Source organism: Euleptes europaea, chromosome 14, assembly GCF_029931775.1.
Source record: "Euleptes europaea isolate rEulEur1 chromosome 14, rEulEur1.hap1, whole genome shotgun sequence".
Taxonomy (NCBI): Eukaryota; Metazoa; Chordata; class Lepidosauria; order Squamata; family Sphaerodactylidae; genus Euleptes; species Euleptes europaea.
In genome coordinates this window covers 36,956,043-36,968,902 of record NC_079325.1, presented here as the reverse complement: position 1 = coordinate 36,968,902, position 12,860 = coordinate 36,956,043, and the positions used below count along the sequence as shown (strand labels likewise).

The following is a 12,860-nucleotide window of genomic DNA, read 5'->3' as shown; positions in this document are numbered from 1 at the left end:
TTTAAAACGACATTAAGCATTTATCTCTGTTTGGTGTATTGACTCTGTTATCGGAGAGGCCGGTGTCAGTTGCTTGACTGGGGTGCTAAGCAATGGCTCTCTGATCTTTAAAAAATGAGAAGCGAAAGTCTAAACCCTTCTGCAACCAGTAGGTCAGGATTCGAGTCGAGCATCCTAGCCTGGTCAATTAGCACAATGAAAAGGTTGAATCGTGCGGGGGGGGGGTGTCAAATGAGCTGACCCACTTCTTGCGCTGGTTCTGATGTAGTTGGAAGGAGAAGACATAAGGTGTGAAGTACCTGACACCTAAAGGACAGTTGGCAAGTTGTGGAACTCCCTGCCCTAGGATGTGGTGTTGGCTGCCAACTTGGAAGGCGGAGGTAGACCCGTTCATGAAGGCTATTCATGGCTACTAGTTAAAATGGATACTAGTCATAATGTGCAGCTATTCTCTCCAATATCAGAGGAGTATGCCTATTATATTAGGTGCTGTGGAACACAGGCAGGATGCTGCTGCAGTCATCTTATTTGAGGGCTTCCTAGAAGCACCTGGTTGGCCACTGTGTGAACAGACTGCTGGACTTGATGGGCCTTGATCTGATCCAGCATGGCTTTTCTTATGTTCTTATGTTAAAGCCAGGGCTAGTTATTCTGTCCTTCCTCCAAGCAGTTTAGGGTGGTGCATGTCCTGGGTTCTGCCTCTGCACTTTGTCCTCACAATCACCCTGTGAGGATAAGTTAGGCTGAGAGTGGGTAGCTAGCTCATGGTCACCCATGACAAAATGGAGCCAAGGATGTTACACTTGGCATGGAAATAGTTCAGCAACTCCAGTGCCCAGGGTTTCAAATCTGACATTGTGCCATAGTGACTCTCCCTTCGCTTTACATCCCATGCTAAGTGGAACATCCTTGGCTCCATTTTAGATAGTCCAAGGCACAGGAGCAGAGCTAAGAAAAATATTAGCCACCTTCTGGCCCATACATGGCATATGTTTGGAACGTGCAGATGACCTTAAGGACTGCCTTCTTCCATACGAACCTACTCATTCACACTGGTCATCTTTGGAGGCCCTGCTTCAGTTACCCCTGCCATCTAAAGCTAGATGGGTAGTGACCTGAGAAAGGGCTTTCTCAGTCCTGACACCAAAGGTTTGGAACTCCCTCCCCAGGGAGACTCATCTGCCTCCTTTATGAGTGTCTTCTGCCAGTGGATGAAAACTTTTTGTTTCCCCTGGCATACCCTCGATAGCAGGTATTGGCCTTCCTCCCTGGTTCTGGTGTATGTTTATGTGTTTTTATTGAATTATTGTATAATTTTAAATGTTGCTTTTAATTGTTCAAATGTTTTCACATTTGCCACCTAAATGACAGGCATTTGGAAGTTGCAGCTTGGGGAGGGATTGTTTCTCATGTCTGTTTCATTTAAACCCCCCCCCCCCCACTAAAAGGCAATAATGCCCCGTGGCACAGATTGGTAAGCTGCAGAACTGCAGTCCAACCTCTGCTCATGACCTAAATTCGATCCCGACTGAAGTTGGTTTCAGGTAGCCGGCTCAAGGTTGACTCAGCCTTCCATCTTTCCGAGGTCGGTGAAATGAGTACCCAGCTTGCTGGGGGTAAAGTGTAGATGACTGGGGAAGGCAATAGCAAACCACCCCATAAACAAAGTCTGCCTAGTAAACATTGGGATGTGACATCACCTAATGCGTCAGTAATGACTCGGTGCTTGCACCTTTCCCTTTTACCAAACAGGCAAAAACTATTTGCAATCTTCCAAAGGGACCTTGAGTTGTCCCCCTTCTGTCTGGCCCTGTGCAACAGCCATAACCTGAAGAGCTGCATTCCACCCCCAGAGGAGCAGCAGGCATCTGGAAGGGGTATGCGGCAGGTCACCTCTAGGAGAAAGTTCAGGAAGGCTGCATCTCCTTGGAGCCTTAAGCCTCTGGAAACACAGGTAGCTAGAATTCAACCCCAGAATATGCAAATTATATGCTGTTACTAGTATGTAATTGTTGTATTGCTATTTTATTTCAATAGTTGAATCTTGGATCAAAAAATGGTCGAAGAGAGGTATCTATTTGAGATGGCCAATGTTTCCGTTGGTCACTGGTGAGCTAAGGTGAGGGGGTCCTTTGCCTGCTGAATCTCTGGAAGAGAGACAGATGAAATAGTTACCCCATTGCCCTTTGGAGCTCCAGCAACTGCTGCCTTGTATTGAGTCAGACCTTTGTTCCATAGAATTCAGTAATGTCCACTTTGGCTGGCAGCAGCTCGCCAGGGGCTCAGGCAGCTTCTTCAACTCCTACAACCTGTTTAAGTGGAGGTGCCAAGGACTGAGCCTGGGATCTCCTGCATGCAAAAACGCTGAGTTGTGGCCCCACCCCAAGTTAGCTGTATAAATAAGTTTGCTTTTTGATGCCTAAAAAGTTGTCAATCTGATGGTGATGGGGTGGGACTTCCAAGTGCAGGGTGCCACTACTGTGAAGGCCCTGTTCCAAGTAGCCACTCACCCGCTCCTCATCAAAGATAGGAAGCAGGGGCTCCATCCATGTGGGATCAGGCGGTGCTTCAGATACTTTGGTCCCAGATCTTTTACGGTTTGACGGTGGTGCTGTTTTTCATCACGGGTTTCCTATAACATCCCATTTTAACTTGACTCGCATAACGGCCTCAAGAAAACTCCACTTTCTCTTAGCTCCTCATCTGCCACCAAAGTACTAGCCTAGCTGTCAGGGTTGTAAGAAGGATCAGTGGCGTAATGTATACCAACTGCTTCGAACACTGTAACAGCCCATTCCTGAGCTGCCAGTGTGCGGGGATGGTGGGGAAGAGGCGCAGCCTCCTCTAAACCGTTTCCCGCATGCCGCCAGGACGAAAAAAGCCTTTAGAAGGCTTTTTTCATTTTCAACGGGGCTTTTAGCAGCTGCGCCTGCTAAAAAGTAGGCACAGCAATGCCATCCTGGCCACCGGCATCCGGGGCCAAAAGGGCATAGGAAGCTGCCTAACAGCAACTCTGCCCCCCCCCCCCGACCCGACCCTGGGAATGCCCCAGAAACGCCCTCCCACTCCAGTGCCGCAAGTCTCCACTGTGGCCTGCGCCACGGGGACATTTTGCCGGCGGAGGGGTGAGGAGTAGCTCTATGGCGCTCGGGCACTGACGGAACTGCCCTCGCCACCAGCGTAAGTGCGTCTTGTCCCGTGATAAGATGCACTTACGCTGGTGGCGACGTCACGCCTCCTCCTAAGGGGATTCACCCCCCCCTCAGGAATACGCTGTAAGTCAATGTTAAGTGTTGGTGTAATAAGCGTTACTGGTAAAAGTTGACATTTGCCATTTGGGAAGTGAGTAGGGTGCCAACCTCCAGGTAGTGGCTGGAGATCTCCTCCTATTACAACTGATCTCCAGGCGACAGAGATCCGTTCGCCTGGAGAAAATGTCTGCTTTGGAAGGTGGCATCTATGGCATTATACCCCATCGGTGTCCCTCCCCTCCCCAAACCCTGACCTCTTCAGGCTCCTCCCCCCAAAAATCTCCAGTTATTTTCCAAACCTAGAAGTGAGACGTGACAGCCCTCCGGAAACCACACAGCTCTTTGCAAGCAGTGCAAAAAAGCATATTTTTGGAGTGGTCTTCACCGGAAGTAAGACCGGTGGTATCTGGCTACAGGAAGAGCAGCTTGCAAAGCACCCTGTTTCATTAAAGTCCAGCAAGCAGGGAGGCAAGTGCTGAGCCTGCTCCAGGTTGACGCTCTGCGAAAAATGCCGCCTCGGAGCACTCTTCTTCCCAAGAGACGCTCCAAGGGCAGCCGAGAGAGCCGCCCGCCCACATTCTTTACATGCAAAGCTAGCTGTTTGGAAGCGGTAGCATGTTTTGATCCTTATTTGGTTATGAAGCTCAGTTGGTGGCGCAGAAGCCAGGTCCGGCTATTGCGTTTTTATCTCGTCCTTCCTCTAAGGCGTTCAGGGGGCACTGACTGTTCTCCTCCATTTTATCCTTGCAGCAATTCTGTGGGGTACTTTAGGCTCCGGGAAAGTGACTGGCCCAAGCTCCCTCAGCAGACAAGGAAGTCCCAGGTTTGACAGGACCCCAGGGAAGATCCAGTAGTGGCGTGATATCTAGCTATCGTGCTGTCCTGCCTCACAGGATCGTTGTGGGGCTAAATGACCCTGGCTCTGGGCTCCCAAGAGGAAAAGCAGTCATCAGTATGATAGTTTAGACAGGCAACTTCTCTCTCTCTCTCTCTCTCTCTTTTTTTTTTTTTTTGAGACAGGAATCTGGACGGAAAATGCATTTTGCCATGAAAACAGACTGCAGAAGAGATGGGGTTCGGAGCCAATGTAAAGTTTGAGCCGTATAGCTGTAAGACCCTTCCACAACAACCCTTTGAGCTGTGAGGCTAGGCTGAGAGTCAGGTCTTTTATGCATGGCTGTTTCACTCGCTGTCACCCCTCCGACGACTTGTTCCAAGTTTTAAAACTGGAACAAATATGAATGCCCTGATATCCTGTAATTTTGTTCCCTACATTCTTTTTTCTGACCAAGAGTTCTGTGAACGCAGCATTTTGTACCACATGTAATTTACCGATCCAAAACGGCTATCTCACCCAGCCTGCAGCTCTCAACCTCCCTGAAAAGGTAAACACACTCCTTCTTGTTCACTTTCCCTAGGGTTTTTGGCAGCGGTTTAGCCGCCAGAGACGATTTTTATCCAAGCCATGTAACGGTGCTCCTTAAAAGTCAACACGAAAGCAATGCCTTTCAGCCAAAAAGGGGAAAGAGAATTAAGAACAGATTAACTCTGGGAAGAATTAGAGTGTTTTTAAAGAGGCCATTTGGCACTGTTAACAATATTCCTCAAAGGTGAAAGACCTTGACATTTATGTGAAGCAAAAAAGAAGAATTAGGAAAGGGATCTAAGGGGAGGAAAGTAAGAGTAAAGCTGCTTCCCAATCAAAAGGTTCGAAAGAAAGAAAGAAAGAAAGAAAGAAAGAAAGAAAGAAAGAAAGAAAGAAAGAAAGAAAGAAAGAAAGAAAGAAAGACGTTTCCTACAAGGTGAATGAATTCAGAAGTTGGAGTTGATACATACCGTGTGGCCGGACTTGACTTCTCTGAACAGGAAAACAGAAAAATACGTTAACCTGCCCGGCTTGGTGTTCTGCTGAACTAGGCAGGACTGTAATGAAAGCAAACCGTTCCAGAGCTTTCTGTCAAAATTAATCCGTTTTCTCTTGTTTCCAAGGGGGATTCCTCTGGACCCAGCATGCTGAACTATGCCCACAGAAGCCTATTGAAGCAGGGAGATAGGGGTATTTTAAAAATGGTCATTGTGCAAGGCAAGATCCAGCAAAAAGCCATCTCCCCGGCCAGAACGTCTCTTATTTTTCTGGTCTGCTTGCCACGTTTCCGTGTTTTACTGGAGGAAATCTGGCAACTCATGCTGGTGTTGATACAGTTGCTTGCGATGAAGGGGAAAAAATAGAAAGAAGGTGGAGCTGACCAAAAGTACTGTTTTGACTAGAGAGGTTTTGGTGACTGAAAAAAAGTCATGTGCATATGTTTGGAGGAGAAATGGTGGGGTGAGTAGTCCCCCCCCCTTCTAAACTGTTCAAGGTATCTAAAATGTTTGCCTTTGAATACATTTTTCTGCAGATTTCTGAGAAGGTTTCATGATAGGCAAGACTCAACCCTGCAGTACACAGGGGAAACAATTTAGAAAATAGTGCCGAAGCGTTTGGAAGGAGTGTGTGTGTAAGCAACTCTGAACATGCCCAGAATGCTATTTCCACTCTGTCTAGCAATTTTGCACATGGCTGGGATCAAAGTTAGGAGATTAGAAGTTTCGGCCCAGGACTGTGCATGAGAACCTGTCGCTTCTTAAAAAAGAAAACTCAGGGGTTGGTTCTAGAAGAAAAAGAGGAGTTGGTTTTTATGTGCCGACTTTCTCTACCACTTAAGGGAGACTCAAACCGGCTTACAGTCACCTTCCCGTCCCCTCCCCACAACAGACACCCTGTGATGTAGGTGGGGCAGAGAGAGCTCTAAGAGAGCTGTAACTAGCCCAAGGTCACCCAGCTGGCTTTGTGTGTAAGTGTGAGGAAACCAACCCAGTTCACCAGATTAGCCTCCGCTGCTCATGTGGAGGAGTGGGGAATCAAACCCAGTTCTCCAGATCAGACTCCACCACTCCAAACCACCGCTTTTAACCACTACACTATGTAGTAAATGTTGATGTCTTCCCCCCATTTTAAGTGGTCAAACCAAGGCCAGAGTGCAAGCTAAAAACTTACAAATTCAACTGGGAGGAAAACATCACAGAGAACACGCCTTTAGCCACCATAATTTATTTATTTACTTGAATTTATAGTCTTCCTTCCTCACGGAGACTTGCAGCGGATTGCGCAGTGTAAGTCAATGCAATCAATAGAAGGTGACGTCTAATAGGCGTTTTGGACTAAGATGCTGAAGACTGAAATCCCCACGCTATTTGCTGGGTGACTTTAGGCCAATCTCACTCTCTCAGCCTAGCCTACCTCACAGGGCTGTGAGGATGAAATGGTAGTAGGGTTGTTCGCCTACAGGTAGGGCCCGGAGTTCTTCTGGAACTGGCATCTCCAGACTCCAGAGATCAGTTCCCCTGGAGAAAATGGCAGCTTCAGAGAGTAGACTCTATGGCATCAAATTGATGCCGAGCTCCCTTCCCAAACCTCCAAGGATTTCCCAACCCGGAGTTGGCAACCCTAAATGGAGGAGAAGAGAACGATATAGGCTGCTTTGGGTCCCCATTGGGCAGAAAGGAGGGGTATAAATTAAGTAAATTAAATAAATAGGGTGACAGCAGTCTGAAACAAAGCATAAAGTATTAGACAAGGTACGGTATGTTGAAATGATAAAACGTAAGTATAAAAACAAAGCAGTGAGAGTAGGATAATACGTAGTGAACGCAGTGGTATAGGTCACAATCCTGTTCCTTTTATAAAAGGAGTTGGTTTTTATATGCCGACTTTCTCTAATGCTTAAGGAAGAATCAAACCGATTTACAATCACCTTCCCTTCCCCTCCCTACAACAAACTCCCTGTGAGGTAGGTAGGGCTAAGAGAGCTCTAAAAGAGCTGTGACTAGCCCAAGCTCACCCAGCAGCCTTCATACGGAGGAGTGGGGAAACCAACCTGATTCACCAGATTAGCGTCCGCCACTCATGTGGAGGAGTGGGGGAATTGAACCCGGTTCTCCAGTTTCGAGTCTACCGCTCCAAACCACCGTTCTTAACTGCTACACCGTTTTCCACCTTTATAAAAATATCCTCCCCAACAATTCAGCTTTAAATAGTTTGCAGAATGTCAGAAGTACCGGGAGCCTTCCTGACCACCTCAGGCAGGCCATTCCACAAGATGGGGGCCACACAGGACATGCACATGTATGTCAGTTGTTGATCTTGCACATTTGCATGGTGGCATCTCTAGGCTCTCTTAACCTACTCAACAAGGGTCAGCTGCATCCTTTAAGACCTCAGCCTTCACAACAAGCATTACCTCTGCCTTGTCAGGGTTCAGTTCCAACTTATTTGCTTTCAGCCGTTTAACCACAACAGTCAATCAGTGTCTCAAGACCCGTGTCTTATCACCAGGAGATTTGGATCGAAAGATACAGAGATGGGTGTCATCGGTATATTCATGACACCCAGTTCCAAAACTACAGATTATTTCTCTGATGGGTTTTACATAGAGATTGAATATCCCTTGCCCGAAGAACGGTACGCTTCTTCTATCTTGGATGGTCGTCCTCTTCCACCAAGGGCGCAGCTTCTGGAGGGTCGCGCATGGAGCGATGAGGGAGGTAGGGGACACCTGCCTAGCCAGCCAGATCAGCCGAATCAACCCTGGCAATCAATGTCGCAGCCAGATCGCCCTCACATCTGAGATTGAGTAGCAGCAGGCATAGGACTGTGCCCTGAGGACCCCAACAGGACAAATCCCATGCTAATGATAACTGGTCTCTGAAGGTAACCATTTGAGTCTGGTCTATAAGGAACAATTTAAAGCATCGCCTGATACCTACTTCTCCCTCTAAACTTCTAAACAAGATGACATAAGAAATGACCCTATGTCAAAGGCTGCTGATAAATCCAACAGGAGCAACAAAGAGACATGGCCTTTGTCTACTTTCAGAAGGAGATCATCAATGAAGGCCACCAGCATTGTCTTCATCTCATAGTCCTGCCTGAAACCAGACTAAAAACAGACCAGAGCAGATGAGTTCTCCAAGAGGACCTGGAATTGGTCTGCCACCACCATCCCCAGAAAGGGCAGATTAGAGACTGGGCAAGAACCACCTCTTTGAGTGCCTGAGGGAAGGCACCCTGAGTCAGTCGTTGATTTATGATGGACACCAAAGACTCATTAATGTCATGAAATGGTAGCAGAGAAGTAACATTTATTTGCCGCTGTCACCGCTACTGTCAGTGGACTTTCAGTGCGTTCTCTAGCGCGCTCTGTCAGATTCAGACAAGTCTTTCACCAGCATCTCTCTAGCTGTCTCCCAGCCCTCTTCATATCACCCAGCTTCATGGTAAACCACAGAGCCAGCTGGGTTCCACCCCAAAGCACAGGAGAGGTTGACGAGAGGCAACCTCGTCGATGGCTTCTACGAGCTTCTCATTCCATGTTCCCTCTGCAGCCTCAACAAAGCATTTGTTTGGAATCCTAAAATCTGTGGGTGGACCATTTTAACCTGGCCCTCTTTGCTGTGGAGGGTCAGTGCCACATTCACTCTTACTTTGAGTAGACAGTAGGGTTGCCAGGTCCCTCTTCGCCACTGGTGGGAGGTTTTTGGGGCTGAGCCTGAGGAGGGCGGGGTTTGGGGAGGGGAGGGACTTCAATGCCATAGAGTCCAATTGCCAAAGAGGCCATTTTCTCCAGGGGAACTTATCTATATCGGCTGGAGATCAGTTGTAATGGCAGGAGATCTCCAGCTAATACCCGGAGGTTGGCAACCCTAGTAGACAGTGGTCAGACAGGCTGAACCTCCAACCCTGAAACCAGGCCTCCCCCCAAAGGCTCAATGCAAAAGATAAGCCACTGAAAATATGTGTCTATAAAGCAGCCCAGTTTTGAAGGAAACTAATATCAAGCAACATGTGCAAGCATGCTCCACAGCCAACACAGTGCAAATGGAAAGCGTTGGTAAATATATTTATGAATTGTGAACAGAGAGACCCTGGATTCAAATCTTCCCTCAGCCATAAATTCACTTGGTGGCCTTTGACAAGTGACTCTTTCTCAGTCCCTCTCTATCTGCAATATGGGGATAACTATATTGGCCTACCTTACAGGGTTGTAAGGGGTTGCAACAAGCACTATATAAATGCTTGTTATTCTTACACATGTGGAAAGGCTCTCCACTTGAGATGCCAGCATTTTTCAAAAACAAACTTTTAGACTTTAGACTTTGGTGGCGGCGGGGGCTGACTGGAGAAGGTTCAGAAGGAGGCTTCCTTGGCAACTGACCCCAATGGGAGCTAATCAGTACGTGGAGGAAGGAACATGTTCTCCCTAGCAACGATGCATTTTTCTGTAGCATTGAACTGAGACAATTTGCAGCAGCAGGAGCACATGAGAGCACATTGTTCTTTCACTTCCTGTTATGTTAATCCCTGGAGGGGTTATCTTGTGGTGCAAGTGAAGGGGGATCTTACTGCAAATAAAGAAGATGACCCCTTTTTTCCCCTGAGGGATGCTTTTATATTACAGTGGGTAAGCCCTGGATGCATTCAGCTCAGCAAAACTTTAACCCGTGTATGTAAAGGTCTATATTGACAAGGCTTAGCTTTTCATGAAACCGTGACAGCGTAAAAGCCATGCTTTTTTCTTGGGAATCTCAAATAAAACGTCATTATTGACATAGGTTCTTGTAGGTTATCCGGGCTGTGTAACCGTGGTCTTGGAATTTTCTTTCCTGACGTTTCGCCAGCAACTGTGGCAGGCATCTTCAGAGGAGTAACACTGAAGGACAGTGTCTCATATTGACATAGCTCTGCAGAGAGTTCAAAGCATGTTGGTTGTGGGGAATCATATGGGGAATTCTTACAACAGCCCTATAACGTAGGCACCCCAGCTTTCCTCTACAGTTCTAGATAGCTCCCAAAGGTAATCAAAACAATAAACTAAAAAAGCAAATAAAAAATAAAAAAGCAAATGCGATTTTACAACTTAAGAAATCTGCAGATTGAACAGAACAAAATCAGAACAATTATTCATGATATTGAATATTTGTATACTATGTGACCCGCCTATTTTATCCTTTCCCCCCTGATGTTTTTCTTAATAGGTTAATGGGACTTTGTCCATTATTGTTCGAACACAACTGTTAGAGAATTTCTGGACAAGAAACATTACAAAATATTTTCAGGGAGCAATATTGAAATTATTCTTGAACGAGCTGCCTAGCAGCCATACGGTACCATAGCGCGGTTTGAAAATGGTATTAAGGTATCTTTGCCATGTCTCCCTTGATATTCTGCAAATTATAAATTACCGTGCAAGGACTAACTAGTATATTCTAATCTCTTAATTGTAGCTGTAATGGAACTGTGGGCTAAAATGAGAATACATTCGAGTCCACTTATTTCCCCATTATCATTATTTATTAATACTTCTGAGTTTGAAATCTCAAGCCCTACATCTGTTTGGGTTGATAATGGCTTGAGTCCCATGATAAATTTCCACTAATAGAAACGGGTGGACAATTTTTGCCTGTTTCTCCCCTCCTGCTGCAGACTTCCAGAAATGCCTTCTGTTTGGGGAGGGGCCATGGCTCAGTGGTAGAGCATCTGTGTTGCATACAGAGAGTCCCAGGATCAATCCCTGGTGCCTCTGGTTAAAGCAGGGGTGAGGAACATCAGGCCCGGGGGCCATATAAGGCCCGCAAAATCATTTGGTCTGGTCCTTCTTGGGTCCTGACAGGTTTCTAGCTCAGAAGGATCTAGGACTGGCGATCCGCCCCCTCCTTCGGCAGGAATAGCCTGTATTCAAGGCAGATGTGAGTTTGTTTTGCCGAGAAAAGGAACTTGTACTGGCCGGGCCATGACAGAAACGTTTTCCCCCTTGAAGAGTCATTAGCTATGGAGCTGCTAGGACCGCCCAAGAAACTGTGTTAACCCTTTCCCACCTGGGCCATCGAGAAACGTATTCCCTCTAAATCCTGCAAAAGACGCGTAGGGCAGGAAAGTGCCGGATCGGGGCATTACTGGACCGGGCTCCTTTGCCTACAAGCCCCGAGTGGCTTGTCGCTCACTGTGTCTTGTGTTTGCTGCCCTGCCTGAATCTCTCAGGCCCAGCTGGGGACAGCAGACCTCAAAAGCATGTCGCTCTATGTAGCAGATATTCGGAGCCATCTCTGGTCGCACCTCTTGGCTAAATGTTTGACCAAATATAGCAGGCTGATTTTAAGGTTGATAATTTTGAATGGCCCGCAGAAAAAAGGTTCCCCATCCCTGGGTTAAAGGGATCATGTAGCAAGTGATGGGAAAGACCTCTACCTGAGACCCTGAAGAGCCAATGCCAGTCAGAGTGCACCAGACTGATCTTGGTTGGCCAATTGTCTGACTTAGTAGTCCTGTTTACGAGTTACATTGAACACATGTACATCCTGCATGTACCTGTGTGCATATGTTTGGAAGAAAGAACCAGTGCACATTCACTTGACAAATCAAAACAGGAGGTTTAAATCACACACTGAGGTGTACATATGTTGAACAGAACATGAGAATTATTCAGTGCACATATAAACAAAAATCAAGCATAAATGTATTTATTTACTTAATTTACACCCCGTATTTCTCCCCAGTGGGGATCCAAAGTGACCTTCATCATTCTCTTCTCCATTTTCCTTCTTGTCCTTACAGCAACCCTGTAGGGTTGGTTAGGCTGTGTGTGTGTGTGACTGAGCCAAGGTCACCCAGCAAATTTACATGGCAGAGAGGGGATTCAAATTCGATTCTCTGAAATCCTTATCTAAGACTAACCACTACACCATGCTGGCTGTGTGTTCACTGTAACTCGTGAACAAGGCTAGTACATGGCAGCTTCATGTGTTCACATGTTAGAGATTAACTGCAGGATCCAAGTCAACCACGCTAAATCTTACATTGATACACCTCATATTCATGGAATCTGTAGTAAAGACTATATTTAATTTCAAATTACATTTCATTAACCTTCACTTATTGCGCAATTCAGCATCTTTTTCCCACTTCTTAAGGAAAAGGGAGTTCTCTAAACAGCAATAATAATATGTTGGAAGGCCTCTTGTTACTTTTATTATATGCAATTCTTCAAAATTAATTAGAGCAGTCATTACACCCTTTGTTTACTATTTATATAATTACATGGTTGCAAGTATTGGAACCATCACATGCCATTCATTTTATGTCTTGGTTTTGCAGCCAAATGCCAGCAAAGGCAGCACCAAGCCAATCTCTTGGGGGAGGCTGGTTTACAAATATGGGAGATTGCGGGCGCAGGGACACCGGGGGGGGGGGGGGCATCAGCAGTGGCATGTCATCAATTCCGGGGAAAACCTGGAAATGACATCAGCCCTGTCTAGTAATTTTTAAAAAATATTTTTTCTCCCACTGCTGCTGTGAGCGGAGGTGGGGAATGGCTGCTGGGAAGAAGAGATTCCCTGCCCTCATCAAGGGGCTGGCCAGCAGATGAGTTTGTGGCAGAGGTGAAGTTTGAACTAAGAACGCCCTGGATCAGAGCATATTCTTGTCCCCAAAAGTGCTGTTTACATCTGCTTTTCAGTCGCAGCGCCAGTTGCAGCGTAAGGGTAGTTCTGTGCTTTATATGGCAAATTCTCTCT

At 46.5% G+C, this 12,860-nt stretch overlaps 1 protein-coding gene across 1 annotated transcript in view; it reads right to left on the bottom strand.

The window, feature by feature from the left end:
* LOC130486812 (N-acetyllactosaminide alpha-1,3-galactosyltransferase-like) overlaps positions 1 to 12,860 on the bottom strand; it is a 43,334-nt gene that overhangs the window by 20,199 nt on the left and 10,275 nt on the right. Inside the window, 2 exon segments of the mRNA XM_056860112.1 lie at positions 5,088 to 5,128; positions 5,130 to 5,285. Coding sequence (XP_056716090.1) covers positions 5,088 to 5,128; positions 5,130 to 5,285 — 197 coding nt within the window.